Raw genomic sequence first — 18635 nt, 5'->3', positions numbered from 1 at the left:
ACATGATGAGAGAAATCCCCAAAAACATTGCATCACACACCAGATTTGACCAATCTACCTGCTTTACAACACCCTGCCACAGCCCTTTCTGCTCCTTCAGACTCATCACTCTCAAAGACCTCCTCAAGACAGGTGATGAATTGAATGCCTTTTCGCCTGCCTTACAGCCACCATCCAGGAGACTATTATTAGCCTGTGCCAGCATTTTCAGCATTCAGCAATTCCCTGGTGTCAAGCAAAGTGCCTATAAAACTAAGAAAGCTACCATCTTTCCTCTGCTAAAGAGGTCGTTCAATGACTGACCCTAATGTGCTGGCTAACTTCCAGCCCATTTTCATCAACCTCTTTGTTGTGAAGAAATTAGAAAGAGTTGCAATTCAACAACTCTTGGACTATAAAGAATCTAAAATCTTGCTGCATGGCAACCGATCTGGTTCCTACTCCTCACATTGTTCTGAAACTGCTCTGCTCCACATGAAGGATGTCTTCATGGCAAATTTATATGACAATCGGAGTACAGTCCCATTCTTGTTCAACCTATCTGCAACATTTGACACAATTCATCACTAAATATTTCTAAAAAAGTGAAATGGATCTCTTCCTTCCTACAGGACAGACTTGCAACAGAAAGATCAGGAACTTACAGTTGGGCCCTTTCGCCATCAGGGATGGGCTTCTCCAAGGATCGGCCTTTCATCATGGCTGTTCAGCTGCTAAATGATACTGTTGACAAAGGTGCTCTAGCCTTTCCCATCTCGTTTCCAGATGTATGTGGATATAACACAAATCACGTTTAGAATACCTAATCCTGCCACTTCTACTCACACCAAGTTCTGGCTAGTAACCTTCCAAAACTTAATGATTGGCAGTCATCTTTACATGCATGCCTCAAGATCAGAAATCATCTTCCCAGGTATGGACAGTCCCAGCTTTTTCCTTTGATTTCCTACCCCTGTCATGTAGGCCGAGAGCCTGGGCTTTTACTTTGCCAAGAAGGTCACCTTCAATAGACAAATGAGGGAGCTTTTAAATCCTGTCTCTTCCACTTGCACATGCTCAAACACATCATGTCTTTCCTGAGTATGCAGCACAAAGTTGAAGTATTAAGAGCGATTGTATTGGCTAGAACCGACTACTGAAATAGCCTTTACTTGGGTCTTCCTAAGCATCAGATCCACGTCATACATTTGATTCAGAACAAGGAGGGAAGACTTATCACGAGGCTTAAATTCTGGGGCCATATCACCTCCACACAGAATGTCTCCCCCTAAAGGAGAGGTTTGACTTCAAGGCCCTTTGGGCCTACACACATGGCAGACCTGTTAAGGGACTTCAATTCAGTACTCCAACTAAGTCAGTGCCTAGTCTGGGATGCCCAAGGGAAGCCCTTATTTATATATTTTTAGGACAAGTTCATAGATCTGGATGATAAACCCTTGTATAACGCCCCTCTCTTTGAATCCCCCTGACCTCACTGAGTCAAGAAGTAGGTTTGCTTTGCAAATTAAAAGATTTATTGAAAAATTAAACACGATATATGTCACACTTTTATAAATAAATTAATATTTGAGAGCACACTTAAGAATATGACAATGATCAACAATGGATAATATTACAATGGTACGCTCTTTTAATCACTTAGGAGTTGGTATAGAAAGGATAAGGTAGCAGAGAATACTTTTATGGTTTCAAGAAATGCAAAGATGGAAAATAATGCAGCGCAGGAATAAACTGATATGGTTTCAACAGGAGATAATATGATCACCTTTTCTTTTGACAATTCACTCCCCCCTATGCAATATAAGGAGATGGAAGAAGAGCACACAATTTTCATGAATACCATCAAATGCAATACCAATTAAGTCCCCCCCCCCACCTAGCAAGCTTAGAGCAACCGGTATGCTTTTAAAACATGCAGAAATACTTTTAATGTGATTTACAATGAAGTGAAAATATGCTAAAAATGATTTTAATTCCCCAGAGGAGATTCAGGGTAGGCGATAGCTACTTAAGATTGGTTCAGGTCAACACTATCAGTGATTCATGAGGGATTATCAGGTTGAAAAAGGATTTCTGCAGTTGCAAGCAAAAGACAGCTATTTTTTTGACAGGTGAAGAAGTTTGAGCTAGTTTTCAATTCGCGGCACTTTTTCCGAGTGCTTCGAGCGCGATCACGGAAAAACTATAATGAGTAGAAAGTCGGTTTTGAGCTTGTTGGAAAGCTCAGATTCTTAGCTTTAAAATGAAAGTTAAATCGGGTTCCTAGCACACGTTCCAAAAGATACGGACGATTTTGTGGAGGTAGATTTTCAGAAATGAAATAATGATTCAGAATGGCAAATGACACTTTTGCAGCTTTAAAATCACAGAATGGACACACAATTTCTATGATGCAGTTCTAGGTAGGCGGAATTGGATGGGATAAGCTTATTTTAAACTAATAGATGACTATGCACAGTTCTGGCTGGCTACTCACACTATAAATTTGAAATAGGCCGTCAAGATCTGGTCAACAGGTTTAGCTGCGGTTCTCTCTGCTCTGCTGGTCTGGATCTCTGGTTCTGGCAAAAGTTCTTGGCACTGCACAGCAGTCTGGTCTGGGTCTCTCTGGATACAGCACTGCTTTCTGGGTTCCGGCACAGGGTTCTAGCCAGAATCAAACAGCTTGCCCGGCAGTTGAATAGTTTGGTTAGGTTGCTGGATTCTGAGGCCTGCTGAGAAGGATTCAGCTTTTGGACTAGGCCTCTCTGCTGCAAGTTCTGAAGTCTGGATTCTAAGTTCTGGTTCTGGAGTCTTCTGGATATTGTCTGGTCCGGCAAAATGCCTCGCAAGAGATCAGTTTGAATTGGAAAGTGAATGTCCCTTCCTGGGTCTTAATGACTCCTTTTTATGTCTTTTCAAAATGGGTGTGTGCGTGGGCATAACTAAGCCTGCCCCTCACAACTTATCAATGGCCAAGTTCTCCTCTCTCCCTTGATTGGTGAAGGCAATGGAGTGTCAGCGGGCATCAATTTTATGGCATACAGAAAGAACACTCCCCTTGTCACTTTGCACACAAATCTATTTTTGATCCAAATGCAGATTTATCTATGTACAATTTTTCTAATATGATATGTCCAGTTAACATATTTTCTGTAGCACCAAACCATCCGATCCCTGTCTTTGTAAGATGTCGTGTCCACTTCTGACAGATCTCTGCCCTTTTCATCCAGAACACAACCTCTAAACTTTTCCAGAATTTACACAAACGTGCGCAAGGAATATGGGCATTAGATGTTAAAGCGTCAGATTTGTAACATACAGACATTCAGAGTAATACCTTATTTTCCGCTACTACCCCCAGAACATACCACAGAGTCCTAACACCTTTTAAAATGTGCACAGAAAAATCACAGGAATAATTATATTATTTATATCATTTTGACAGTTATGTACTATGAATTATCCATCTTTTTAAAATTATGCTCTGGCTCAGATGGGTGTGGTTTAGGTTCCAAAGCACATGGGGGAATTTCTGTCTGTCCCCGCCTCCAGCTCTGCTGGCTCACAGAGGCACTGCTCCCCCAATTTCTTCCAAGAGGAAGCCATTTACGAAGCCCCAATTTAACATTTGCCTGAGCCAAGGGAAGTTAATTGTTCTGTTTCCCTTGCAGTTTCAGGTGCCCCTCCTCTGATTCAATCAGAGAGGTATGATCTCCTTTTGGTGATGCAGCAGAAGGGAGGCCAGGCCTGGGAATGCAGTTGCTGGGCAAGTTTCCACTCTTGTCGGGGGTAGTTGTCAGGCAGAATTCAATCTCCTTAAGCCAGGCTTCAGCTAAATGTCACTTTTGTTCCCAGTTTTTCTTCATTCAAATCAAACTTACAATTTTTACACATGCAGCTAGAACGCTGATTTTAAGTTCAAAACTATGACATTTAAACAGTTGCAACCTATGTGCAACTCAACAGTAGGCCACTCATTTATTTTAAACATTTCGATTTTAGTGGCTTTAAATCCCATTTAACTTAAGCTGCTGACATCCACAGCTCAGCCGGTTTTGTTATGAACATTATTTTAGGCTCTTCATCTTTCCAGATTTGGTATGCACACAAGACTTCATTCTACCAGACGTCTGCTGGTGTTCAGTAAGATTTTTGAATATCTTGCAATGTTTGAAATAGGCATTTTAAGCTTGCATTCAGAGAAACAAAGGTGATTTCAAAGCGCTTTTTGAGCTAATAGGCACTGCTGTTTTTCCTTTGGCACCACGTTTCACTCATGGCGCTTCTGGCCCATCACGCTCGCACTGGTGGGTGGCAGGTAAGGCGACCATTTTGGTGTGCGCACAACTGCACGGTTTTCCTGGATTCTGGCGCAAATGTGGGCTTTTCGGCCATCTTGGATTTTCTAAGCCCACAGCACCAAATGTTTAGCATAATAGTTCAAACGTGGGTCAAGACACCTGACAGACCCACATATCTCAAACCGTATGTCAAGCTCTAGGAAACTGGGCCACATTCTTAAAACTGCATGGAACAGAAGCATATCTTTGTTAACCTTTAGAAAAAATAAGCTTGGTGTGAGGTCTATTGTATCAAATGGGACTGCATGGTGGAACAATATACCCTTGAGTATTAAGACTGAGGAGATCACAGGAAATTATGTAAACTATTAAAAACACTTTCAGAGTAGTGCACCAAACAGAATTCTCCACCCTTCAGGCTGCCTTGGAAGACTAGTAGGTGCAATCCTACAGGATTCTCCTTCTGGGCTCTCTCTCCCAGTTTGGAGTCCCAGCTTCTACAGATTATTGTAAAAAAATCCTTCAGTGTAAATCCTTATACATATATTTCTTTATATATTTTTTCATACACTTACTTTTTCTCAATACACTCTCGATTGGAACAGGCATACTTGACAGAGGGCAAATAAATTGTCCTCCTGACTTATAGTCCCACGTGAACTGCTTGACCAACCGCGACAGGCAGTAGATGAATCAATACTGCTTCTTAATGTATAACCTTTTAACCGCATATAGAATGTATTACTTTGTCTAGAGTTGTATCCATTGTAGAGTTAGGGCAAGTTTCCCTGATTTACTCAAAGGTGCCAGATTAGTGCAATGTATAACCAAGTGTTCTAACGTTTCTACCTGGTTAGGAGTGTAACAAAACCTACAAGTGTTCAGAAGACCCGAGACTTTAAAACGGGTAGCTAAAAGTTCATTTGTTGGCCATGAATTAAATTAAAATCTCATAAAACTAGTGCAATATTTTTGGTCAGGGAATTTTGGTAAGTATATAGGTATTTGATAAAGCGGCTTTATTTTGAAATGTCCCTTTATTAAGAATTTATATTGGTTAGAATCATCCCAGGTAGTTCCTCAGTCATAGTGCCACAATTTTCTTTTGGCACGGTCAGGATTGAAAAGAAGTACATTTTCATCAACGTCAGCTCTTGTCATTAAGGTTGTGCAATGTGCTTTCCAAGATGTCAGAGATATGTCATGTTTCTCTTCTAAAATGTAGGCAAGAGCTGGTAAGAGATTTGAGGCATATGGTCAACTTAATAAGCATTTCCTATAAAGCGATAGGGTGTGCCTTTTTTCCAATAAAGGCCCTCTACGAAGTCCCAACTTGGCTGATATTCAGACATTTTGGCTTGGGCTCCATAGGTGTCAATGGGGACAGCTTTTTGTTTATGAAATGTTATAATCAGGATGCATGAAAATGTCCATATTTGCGATGGATTATAGTAGCCTGAGCTGACATAGTCTCCATTTTGTACTTGATTTCAGCCTTATATGGGATGCCATGTTTATTGCAATTATTGTTCTGACCTAACTATCTATATTCCTGAATAATGTTCAATTTTTGGATCCCTATTGACCATTTGAAGAGAGTTCTCCTTACAGATTTAGGTGGAGACATGATAAGAATATTTGATTTTTCTACTTTAATGGACAATGAATTGGCTAGTGTATATTGTTCTAAAGCACATCATTTTAGTTGAAGCCCTATTGGCGTCTTGGCTAGCAAGACTAGGTCGTCTGCATAGAGCAACCAGGGAATGCAGGCTTTTCCTAATTTGGGAGGAAATTATCTAGTGGCATATTGAGATCTTTAATGAAGAATTTGAATAAAACAGATGCCAAAATGCACCCTTGTTTAAGGCCTCTGAATGTTGGGATCACCTGGTATTAGAGGCCCTGATGATTTAATTTGACACAAATTAAAGTGTCAGAGTACAATTGAAATAGTAAGTTAAGAATAAAAGATGGGCAGCCAGCTTTAGAGCGCTTGACCACAACAGGTCTCTTGGGACAGAATCAAAAGCCTGTTTAAAGTCTATAAAGGCTAAATAGATTGGTTGTTCAGTTTGAAAATCACACTTTTTAATGGCTGTCAGGATTAGTCAATTAACGTATGTTCCCAGACCTAGAGCAAATCCAGATGGGTGGCTGTCTGGCTGGTGTGTGGCTGTCAGACATTTAAGGAGTTATTTTAACACTAAGTGAGCAAAAAATCTTTCCAGGAATATTCAGGCGGCCTATCGGCCGATAGTTGGATGGAATGGTTCGGTTTCCCTTCTTGAAAATAGGAATGATTATTCAATGCTTCCAAGAGAGAGGAATGAGGCCGTTGTTTATCACTTGGCAAAATATTAGGAGAAGACTAGATGCCTATAGGGCCGGATGGGACTTCAATATCAAGGTGGAAAGCCTGTTGCACTTGACACACTCAATCTCTTAATCTGACAATGAACATCCTCATAGTCAGGTCAGGAGATGAAGATCATCCTTGGAGAGATCAGGAGAAAACATTGAGGGACTACACTCAGCAAAGTAGTAAAGTGAAGTACGTTCATTGATCACATTAATCATGAGGAGGAAGCTGTGTCATTACTACCAGTCTTGAGGAGCGAACAAATCTGGGCACTCGACTTAGATGTCAAAGCCGCTAACATTGTTTCTCCATTTCTCCATCTTGCTGGACCTTTTTGGCTTTTAGCTGTTTAGACCAATTTTGATACTTTGTTTTGCTTGTCGTTAATGCTACAGCTTTGTCTGGTAAATTCCCTAGAATAATTTGCCTTCATTCTCTCCTAGATGTGGCCTTCATGTCATGAATTTCTTGATCATAGGGATGTTTATGAAAAAATAAAGGCGAAAGCCTGCTTGTGCTTTTTCAAGAAAGAGCTTTAAAGTTGCAGTGTAAGATATAGTGTCATGCGAATCTGTGGGTTGCAAGGCAGTAAGCAAGCAAGCAAGCATTAGTTTGGGCAAGGAAGCTTAGAATCTGTCCATTTCCATCTATTTCTTCCTCCTTCAAGTTGAATAGTAGATTTAAAGTAATCGCGATGCGTCTGGTCGATTTGGGTCCAAGTTACCCCTAAGATGCTGTGGTCACTCTTGAGTTGGAAGGATCTCAAATATTTATACACTATTAATAGAGTGGGTGGTGACAAAACCATAATCAATTATAGCAGATAGTGCATCCCGATGCCAGGTAGGTTGCAGCGGAATATCCCCTTGGAGGGCACCATTGTGCATTATAAACCACTGTCATGCATAAGGTCCATCCACCGTCTAGCTTGCGGGGAGAGAGAAGCGTGGTTAATATTTAAACATTTTATATTAAGATCACCAGTGATTAGAATGGTATCAATAGTGTAGTCTCCCATGCTTAAATATAGCATATTGCCAACTAACGAAAACCAATCATCATCGGAGATGATGGTGTAATTCCAATAAAGATTCAAGATAACTTGATACAAAGATACAACTGTATCTTTGAGATGCGGGCGCTAGATTTTAGAGGAGCAAAGTTTGATTAACTGGATGAACGCATGTGGCGATGCCCAAGGTGATAACATACAGCCAAGAACTAGTTTTACTGCAGTTAAAAGGCCTGCTGATGGTCGCCCCTTGGGGATCCAGCAAACCTCATGACCAGGCCAAGTGGGCTGAGCTGTTAGCCATGTCTCTTGTAAGAGGATTATGTCAAAGGAGGATAGAGGATAGGTTTCGGAGTGTATCATTAAATGTTTGAATCCTCTTGTATTGCTTGTGGGTCTTAAGCTCCCCCTGGTACTAATGTTTGTGGCAAGTCTGGTTGCCATTAATGGCATTCTGAAACCACGTCCAAGTTGTAACTCTGGGAGCTTGGGCAGAATCTCTAAATGCTACTTCTCTTCTAAGATCCCCCTTATTACCGTGACAAATGACGAATAAGGGTTAAAGAATGGATGCTGTAGTCGATTTAGGCGAGAATTGCCTTGATTAGGATCTTGCAGTAGATCTAGAAGGGTATACCTCTTTATTACTTTCTATTTTAAAGCCATGATGTCTACATTGTTCTTTAGCATCCCATAGTGGTTCCCTCACTATCTTTGAGGGGATTGTCAATTTGACTTTATCAAATCTATGGTAATTCAGAAATGTAATGTATTTAATATCTTGCGATTGAACCGCTTTTAAGTTTGGAATAGTTTTAAATACGATTAGGATCGTAGTCCTATTGGGATAAGCATCATCTCTTTGTTTATCTTTCACTGTTAGATGTAAGCAATCGCGCTACCCTAGATTGAATGATTCAGAACACAAAGTAGCCACGCTGTCCATGTTTAGTTTAATATTTATAATGCGCAATCCATGGACCCCTAGGCATTAGGGCGCAGACAAATCATAAAATCAGATTCTAAATCACATCATTAACAGTTCAGGAAAATTAGGGACCATGTCTAACTGAGGATCCCCGAAATCTGGGAGTAATTTTATTATCTCTTTCCGGGATAGAGGGTGTAGTGTCAATTTTATTTGTATTCAGTGATCGCTCCTTCTCTGCTCCAAGGTGAAAAACTCACTATCTCCATTAGCAGCCCTACCTCTTGCTACAATGTTATTGTGATGATATTTAGGAGCCAATTTCTCATAAATAGATGACAGGGGCTCCAATGGATCATGGTTCAACGGACAGAACGGGAGGGATGTGATGGAGTAAGTAGGTACATTCATAAGTTCCACATATTCAGCAGGAATATGCAAAGTCTTGTCCAAGTCAGATGGAGCAGGAGGGGTTTGTATAATAGGTTTTTTCCCTTTTGATTTTGAAGGTTGGTCTTTTGCTGGACATTAGTTTGGGATAGAATCTTAACCTTCCGCTGATGGGTAGTCAGGGAATCTAAGAATTTTCTGCAGTTACTTGTTACAGATCGAAGTGTGGCAGATTGATTTTTAGAATTTTTATTTAGTGTTACCAGTCAATTTATTTATTTTTCAACGTTTTTGGTTCTTAAATAAGTCGAATAATGGCTCATCTACGCCTTGTAGAACTTTAAACAAGGCAGAAGATGTAGAGGGTCTAGGATCCTGGATGGATATAGAACAGGGTTCCTCAATGATGACAATGTCCTCTGTATACTGTGAACCAACTCCAATCATTACTTGGGGCTGGGCGGTGTTAAAATGCATCTCACGCAATGGCGAGTTAGATGTAAAAGTAGCTTGTCTTGTGAAAGTATTTCAGATTGGGGTGTCAACAAATCAACTTTCTGTAACAGTGCACTGAGAAGTACCGTTTGCGCATCCGCTTCTTTTCATAGTGCTTCAAACAATTTAGTTAGACTTGCAAGCCCATTATTCATTGCAACTAGTGTAATCTCATATAAAGGGTTTACCATCGTATTTAACCCAATTGAAGGTCTCAGAGTTGACAAAAGATATAGGTGAACTTGACGACGAGTTGAAAGATTAATCATTGAGTCAGGATATAAAATAGGTGAATGAGATAAATGTGAACATTGTATACGTGGAAGCTCTCCCAGTTGAGTTTCCTGAACTATCTGTGAGTTATTTAGCACTATAGGTACAACCATAAAAGCAGTGTCACATGGTATAGAACAAGATATTTGATTTTCAGTTAGCTGTGCACATGCTTGTTGATAGATAACTCCTTTAGATGTTATTTTTGCAACTTGAGAGTGCACGATCTGTACTTGGGTGGAATCTATTGAGTGGATTAATGCATCTGTTGTTGCAGTAAGTTTAAGACCAAGGGCTTCATTACAATTTTTAATAGTGGCACATTTCGTCAATGGGACGATATCCTGTTTTAGGTTGGTTTGAGATGATTCTGCTAGTAACTCAGCATCCGGTGTGTGATGCAAATGAATCAAACAGGATTTCTTGGGGGCTTGTCGATCTATAGGCGCCGGTGCGCAACTCACTCAGGAATGAGAGGAGGCAGCATGGGGGCCATTTTGCCAATAATGGCTGATGTCTGCAGTTAGTGATTTAGAACGCTGATGCGTGCAATCTGTGCTTTGCATTTTGCACCTTAGATATCCACAGACAATACATTACTTGCACCACGCCCACTACTTTGGCATCGGTGGCGACAGTTAGATCTCATTACATGACCCGTTGCATCTTTAACCCTATCACACAAAGTTTTGGGCTTGCGGCTCTCCCTGTGTCCCAGGGCCCCGAATACACAAGCTTTTTTCCTTCCAGTTAAAACATATACCCAATTATCTCTGCCACAAACCACATACACATACTTGCCTTCAGAGTTAAAGGATTTTCTGCTTGCACTCAACAATATAAGTTTTGCACCGTTCTATCCCTGTACCCTAATACCTAATAACCTCGCCCGCTCTTTTCTTGAAGAGCAACACAAAATGAGGCAGAAAATATGGCAGAGGTGCGCTTTTCAAGACAACTTTATGTTACATCACATAAGATACAAGGGCAGTTACTACAACCTGTTAGCATATTGGCATTGGTATTGGCCTTCTCGCGGCTAATCAGAATGTTTAGAATGCAGTCAAAAACGGTTGTACTAACTGCCTTCTGAACATTCTGTTTTCAGAAGCAGACACGGAAACAGTAATGCAATTTCCTGTCAATATTTTGTTTGAACAAGACATCCTCTTTGAGAGGACCATGTTTCCCTGCAACATGCTAATTAACACACGAAAGAGGAACAGAAAACATTGGGAAATACCTTCATTTTCTTTTGCTTGCTCATGTGAAACCTGTTGCATTTCAACCTAGTTGCTATTTAAATTCTTAACTTGAAGACAGCCATGTTATTTAAATACTACAAAACAAAACCACATTTCATTAACTAACCTTTTGTCTACTTTAACCACTCTTAAACCGCATTTTTGTTTACTTCAGCATGAGAACTGCAAAACATTTATTGCTACTACCACCATGTGCTAATAGCCTTATAGACCTCGGAAGGGGTAATTATCGCTTGGGAGAATTGCCCCTTCCCCAATTTATGGCCCTCGGCTTTGCCTCAGACCATAACTTGGTTGTTGGTCAATATTCTGCGTTAATGACCCCTCACTCAGTCTATAAGGCTTTATTGTCACTTTGTATCACTATTTCTGTTGTGCCTTTTTTAAGGTTTTTGTAGATTTTATAATACCAGTATGGACTAATTTGTTAGCAGTACAGTAGTTTAAGTGTTGCTGCTATACATTTGAGCCTACAAGATGACTACTGGAGGTGTACATGGAAAGTCTTTTGAAGATGGTCACATGGAATATTAATTATCTCATCTATTCCTGCAAAAACACAAACGATTCAACACATTTGAAATATCTGAAGCTGACGTGTTTTTTCTTGAATAAAAACACCCGATGGAAGAAGAACCTAGTAAATTTCTCAGAGGGTCAGTTCGAACTGAATAGCACTACTCACACAGTAGTCAATACAAAAGGGTAAACATCTTGCTGCGAAAGAAACTTTAAGCCAACCACATGTCTATTACAAAAAAGGATAAAGTGGACTGTTCAATCATGATATGATATGATAGGACATTTAAAATGTGCTTAATATCCAGAGGTTTCTAAGCGCGCACCTGGGTTTCGAAACCTGTGTTGCTCTGTGCCTTTTTGCTTCCAAGCTGAGCACGTTGCCGCTGAGCTATCCTCCCGGGACAATGTTCCCTGATAAAAGCAGACCTTGAGAGGCCCACATTTGCACTGTACAATGTGTTTACTAGGTGGCAAACTCGAACCTGTATGGAAAGACATTGAAAAGACCCTGTGGAAACATGAAAACCTGATCCTAGGTGGGCACTCCAATTTGGCACCACACCACAACCTAGATAGAAGGACGACTGCACTAAGCACTTAGGAACTGCAACAGTCCTTACCGTTCTCTATGACGCCTTAGAGATTTGTTAACATTTGAATACTGCTGAACAAACAATTTGTGGCCTCCCATGTTACCAATTAAAACAAAGTACCTATTCAAGAATAGAACTTTTTTTCTGACAAAGCAGCAACTCACTTGCCCATGGATCCGAGACTAGGTAGCATATTGTTGAGGATGGATCACTTGAACTCACCATCAAAACAAGCATATTTACTGGGAAGTATTTTGTCTGGAAGATCATTCGCTTGGTACACTCAATGAAAAGGAAACATTGTAGATTTCCCAAAGGCCAATCTAGATAGTATTGAACACAAAGGGACTGAGTAGGAAAATGGGAAGTCCTACGTGTGGAGTGTTTACATAACTGAATCAGACAGGAGTAAAGAATATATACAAAGACAAATGATTAATATTGAACACAAATCTGATCGAGAGTGTGGACAAAACTAAGATAGGAGGAGAAATGTTGTCTCTGACTAATAAGCGCAAAATTAAAATACTAACTTAATCCATTTTATACAAAGAAGGCAGAGTTTGTTCTCATCTATTCGAACCAAAGCTGATGGAAATTAGGAGATCTAAGTGGCAAATTACTGTCCCAGAAAGCAAAAGAAGCCGAGGTCAGCAAAAGTGCACTTCCTCAAAATGTAACATCAATAAAGTGTTTAAATAATACTCTGCAAATCCACCCAAATCAGACTGCAGGGAATATCTGAAAAAGCTCACATTTTCCAAAACTAATTGTGGTTAAAAAAGAAAGTCAACCAAGGAGCTAGAATGACAATTGAGGAGGTTAAGAAGCATATTGTGGTTCTTTGTCCAGGTTTTGCCAGTCTAACGGCAGACTTTTACAAAACTTCCCAGCTGGACTTTGCTACAACTGCGCACAATTTAAAATGAAGCCATACCAACCAGAGAATTTCCGCAGACAATAAAAATGTCTCAAATAACACTATTACTGATGAGTGCTGCAAATATAGACTGATCTCTTTAATCAATATGGATTACAAAATTCTCAATGCGATTTTGTCCACAAGTCTCAATTCTGTTGTAAAGATGCTCATAACCCACAGGAAACAGACGTTATAAAAGGCATGAATGGCTCTAAAAACATGAGCAGGTCGTAAATAAATACAATGTTTATGTCTTAAAACAAAGCAGAAGTGGGAATTACAATACGTTTAGATGCTGAAAAAGTGTTTGATATGATGTTATAGTGAGCAAAATTTCTGCCTGCGAAGCGAAAAGTGTGGAATTGACACTGGAATCCAAGAAATCGCATTAAGGTTCCACTGCCCTGTTTTGTGTGGTTTCGTGTCGAGAGTTGTACTTTGTTCCCATGTTGGTTTTATGTAGCCCGATAAGAAACTTTGCACATGCTTATTTTTTCAAACCGTAATAGTTTTGCGCACTGCCACCAGAAACTTTTCGATTTGTGATAGGTTCGTGCAGCAACATGAGCAACTTCGTGCAGGTCCCTTTTTTTGAACCATGCTAGTTTTGCCACACGAGAAACTCTGTGCAGGTCTTTTTTTGATCCATACTAATTTGATGCTGCTACATGAGAAACTTTGTGCGGTTCTTTTTCCATCTATGGTGGATTTGCACAGCAGCATGAGAAACTATGCACGGTTTTCCCGATCCATGCTAGTTTCGCAAAGCGACACGAGAAACTATGCACTGGCTTATTTTCCATCTACAATATTCGTGATGTAGTACTAGAAACATTGCATGGTTTTTTCAAACTGTGCTAGGTTCGCACAGCGGCATGAAAAACTTTTTGTTCAATCCATACTAGGTTTGCACTGCTGCACGAGAAACTTCATGCAGCTCTATGCAATTTGTGCTAGTTTCATGCAGCGGCATGAGAAATTTTGTGCGTGCTTTTTGTTCGATTCCGACTAGGTTTGTGCAACGGTACAAGAAACTTCGTGCGACTCTTTTTGATTATTGCAGCGGCATGAGAAACTATGGGGAGCTCTTTTTCGATCCAGGCTAGGTTCATACAGTGGCACAAGAAACTTTGTGCATCTTTTTTCAATACACAGGGGTGGCGGATTGGGGCGAAATGGATCAACATCTTGCTTCCGGGGGTGTAAGGGCCTACACATCATGAAGTGTTATGTAGAAGATGAGTTTCGGCACTTTGTAAAGGACAAACCACACTGGGCGACTGAACTCAATCTACATATAAAACTCTGGAAGGAGAATGGTCTTTTAGTAGCAAATAAATAACCCAACAACATAGGGTGGACACATTTCACTTCTGAATAGACTCATGCCTCAATGTCAGCAGCATCCGGTCCATTTGAGTGAACAACCTAGAGAATTCAAAATCAATAAGAGGCTCAGCGATATCTAAAATCTCTTTCTGGGAATATAAAACAGCATGTTATCCTAGAGAGAATATGCCAGACGAATGTGTTTATGTTTATGTTTCCTGAATTGTATTAGTGTTTGATTGTGGATTATATGTTTGGGCCCTTCTCATTTTAATTGTGGTGTTTTATGCTTCTTTCAAGTCAAGTTGCAGAACTAGTGTATGTGCTGTTTAGGGAATGTTAGATCAACTTTCATATGTTCTGGTGAATGACATTTCATTGTTTTCAGAATGCACTTTTAATGACTATTGTTCTAAATGAATCCTCATGAGTCAAATCAATGCATTCATCTGCATCTTTTCGGTGAACGAATGATTATCTGAGGGGTCCTCAAGTCAGGTCCTGAAGGGCCTATGTTTCAGGATATCCATACAAAATACCTTTGCTTACTCTGAACCTAAATGAGAGCTATCCATGTATTCAGTGGGTAACTTAAAAACTTGATATGGATGGAACTCTAAAATCGGCTCAGTGCTTGTGTTCCTGCTTTTTAAATGTGTTTGGTATTGGATGGAGTGTAAGAGAAATGCTGCTTAAAATGGTATGACATTGGGGGAATAAAGAGATGTTTCATTTAATATATCATTTACTAAAATATGTGTGCTTTGGTTATGTTACCATACTATCAATCTAGAAGGAGAAATTAAAATGCTTGTTTTCTTGTGTGTCTTTTTCAGCAAATCGCGGTCGTCCCTGCTGTTATTGATGGTGTGTTTTTCCCCAAAAGCCCAGAGGAGATTCTGGCTGCAATGGAGTCCAATCGTGTCCCCTTCTTAATTGGAGTCAACACCCACGAGATGGGATGGGTAATACCCCTTGTAAGTTTTGATTGACTTCCGCACCACATGTAGTGTTATTTGCTAGGGAAATCACACCTTCGCATATCACTGAAAATTACTCTAATGCTCTCTGCATTCAAGCCTGCTGACTGATTGCTTTGCTCCAACGCTTCTCAGTAATGTATTTTTGGTCAGGTGATAGGTGATAATCTCCGGTTAGGTTGGACTTGTCTATCTGTTATCAATGATCATGTCAAATACAACCTGAATGTAGATGCAACCCTCGGCTCCATTTTGTATTTGTTTATTAGTTTTATACAGCACTGCTGCTTTGCTGCTGTCCAGAAATGTGAACATTTAGCATGAACCATAGACAATTAGCTTAGCACAGGAGCATAGCTCACAAGTTAAGCAAACATCTCAGCACAACCTGTGCTTCACAACTGAGGCCTTCCTCCTGGCATGCTGAATATAATGAATACCCTGAGATATGGGTAATAGTATACCAACATCAATTACTACAGATCCTAGAATTAGGAGGGTTCCTGCATAAAGCACTATTCTATATATCAAAGGCAAAGGATGTCTGTGTAAGCCCTGCCTACTAGTCACAATGCAGCTCACAGAACATCCACAGCCCGGCGCTCTGCGCAATGTACCTCACACACTGTGTGGGGCACTTAGAGGAGGATGGGATCACCTAGTGCCCAACATTGGGTGCAGAGGGGTGGAGATATGCTGGGCAAAAGGGGACGATGGGCTGGGCATGGGGCACAGAGAGGAGGACAAGAATTGCTGGACATGGAGAAAAGGGAAAAGGAAAGTATGGGAACCTGAAGTGGGCCAAAGGAAAATGCATGTGGAAAAGAGAGGGAGGAAAGGGATGGCAGCACACAGTGCCAGGCATGGTAAGGAGGAAGGGACAAGGAAGGTACTGGGGTCAGGGCACAGAAAAAGCATGGTGAAATGGATGAGTTAGAAGATAAATGATAGGACAAACACCTGTCTCTGTGCCACCCCCTCCCAAAGCAACCTATGCACATAGGAGCCTCTGCATAGCTGCTTTAGTCCAGGGGTCATACAACAGAAATGGCCAGACCAGGCACCACAAGTGGCCACATTCTGGTAGGGCAATATACGGTACACCACAGCCACCTAGTATCATTAAAGAACATGAAATAAATGTGACATGAAATAGAGAGTTACGATAGATTCATTATTTGGATGTGCAACCCTGGGTCAGAGTTAGCTGACATTGTTTCTGAATAAAACATTAAGCTTTTTGTTTTAATCTAACTCGTTAGTTGTGGAATCATGGGTTATAGTACAACAACTTCTTTAATGGCATGAACACTTGTGGGAGTGCTAACATGCTCCCACAGCTGTATCTCTAACCAAAACATCGAGAAATGTCAAAAGCGCAGAACCATTTATTCATCTCATTTGAATCACCTGATCTCCCATCAAATTATTATTTTCGTTATGATTGGAGTTTTTATTGAGTGCAGACCTATCTTTAGGAAGCAACAGAGTACTTTGCAATCATAGGGGGAATAACATGGTGAAGGAAGCAGAGAAACAAGGGAGCGAAGATCTAACAGGAGAACAGGAGAGAGGAGAGCAAGAGATTTGTCAACAAAAGGTCTAGAAGCAACCAGGTGAGTTTATGGTGGGAATCAAGTCACCCAGTCTCAGGAAGTTTGGGGAGTGAAAGGTGTGTGGACCCAGGTGTTTGGAAGGAGCAATTCATTGAAGATGAAGGTCTTAAGCTCCTTCCTGAATTTTAGAAACCATGGGGCGAGTCTAATGTTGATTGGGTGGAGGTTCCAGAGTCTTCGGGCATAGACAGTTCTTGCCTTCCTGCAAAAGCTGAACCCAGGTCTGTGCATGTCCTTACTTCTGGGAGATCATTGGCCTTCAGAGATTGAGTTTTGTCATTGAGGTAGCTTGGGGGCTGCAGGGTGACAGCCTTCTAGATGATGCAGCAAGATTTGAAGGTGATACAGGCTTGCAGCAGGACCCACTGCGGTTCGTTGAGAGTTGCAGTGATGTGATTGATTTGTGGATTCATTTGTGTCATGCTGCAGGATGCAGGAGACATCTCAGGGGTGCCATGGTAATCACTATAAGGCCTTCCTAAAGGATATTGCCACCCTCCAGGTGGGAGAGGACCTGGGTTAGGACTGCAGTTCTGAAGTTGTTTTCTCAGATGAAGGGCTTGATTTTCCACACGACACAAAGTTGGTGCCAAGCCGTTTGTGTCTTCCTTGCTATGTGCTCTTTGAAGGAGAGGTGTCTGTCAATGTCAATCTTAAGGGACTTGGCGCAGGTGACCAGCTAGGGTGTGAAGACCTTGAAATGCATAGCAGAGAGCCAGGTTTGGATGTCAGGGTATTCAGTGTGGTTGTTTAGCAGTAGGAATTCAGTCTTGCGGGGTTAAGCTTCATTTAGGCACTAGACATCTCGACTGGATCAAAGAGAGGGAGGCCTTGAACCTCTGAATATCTGCGATGGAGTATATCTTGAGTTGCATTGTGTGCCACCTGCATATTTGTGGATGTGGATGTTGTGTTGAGTGACGAGGATTCCAAGCGGTTCCATGCCAAGATTAAAGAGCTTGGGGAGAGGTGATCTGTAGAGTTTGTAATCTTGAGGAATCTATTTGTAGAAACTGGAGGAGATTAGCAAGGTAGGATTTGAATCACCTGAGGATGATCTAACTCAGATCCAGACACCTACTACCCATGTTTAGATGTAAACGATATACGCAGGGTGGCAGACGCACTACATTTCTAAACAATAACTAGTGAGCCTCTCGCAAGTGTGGCAAATTATCTGTACAGGGCATGGCTCAGGGCAACGAGAACATTTAACAAAAGTGATAAAGTAACCTCTGGTGTAATTTAGCTACTTTGTATCTCTTTTAATGTTTTACCTGCTACTTATTTTCTATACTTTTAAACAATGGCGAATAATGTATAACCTATAACATGTACTTTGAAGGTTTTAACAGCCTCTCAGAAGACTGCTTTAAAAAAACACAAGCAGGCACTTTGATTGCAAAGTTTTATGGTAAGTATTGAGTAAAGCAAGCTCAAAGCGTTCCCCACATGAGGAGGTGTTTTGGGCAGGGAGAGGCAGGAACTGGGTGAGAATGGTCAAAGGGTTTAGCATGACCATGGGCAGTAAATGGGTGGCTAAATAACCAAACACCTACAGGCTGTGTGTCCCTCCCCATATGCCATGTCTCCCTATGTACTCTAATGCATTAGTTCCAACTTACCCACCCAATAGCCCAAACTAAAAAGTGGGGAAAGAGTGGG

General features: G+C 40.9%; 1 protein-coding gene across 1 annotated transcript in view; it reads left to right on the top strand.

The window, feature by feature from the left end:
• The window catches only part of LOC138455172 (fatty acyl-CoA hydrolase precursor, medium chain-like), a 419018-nt gene that overhangs the window by 256729 nt on the left and 143654 nt on the right, over positions 1 to 18635 (top strand). Inside the window, exon 8 of the mRNA XM_069607090.1 lies at positions 15211 to 15351. Coding sequence (XP_069463191.1) covers positions 15211 to 15351 — 141 coding nt within the window. The remainder of the gene's footprint in view (positions 1 to 15210; positions 15352 to 18635) is intronic.

The sequence above is a fragment of the Ambystoma mexicanum genome, chromosome 1p (genome assembly GCF_040938575.1).
Source record: "Ambystoma mexicanum isolate Mex_15411 chromosome 1p, UKY_AmexF1_1, whole genome shotgun sequence".
Taxonomy (NCBI): domain Eukaryota; kingdom Metazoa; phylum Chordata; class Amphibia; order Caudata; family Ambystomatidae; genus Ambystoma; species Ambystoma mexicanum.
Note: the sequence above shows the minus strand (reverse complement) of the source record. Positions and strands in the feature narration are given on the sequence as shown.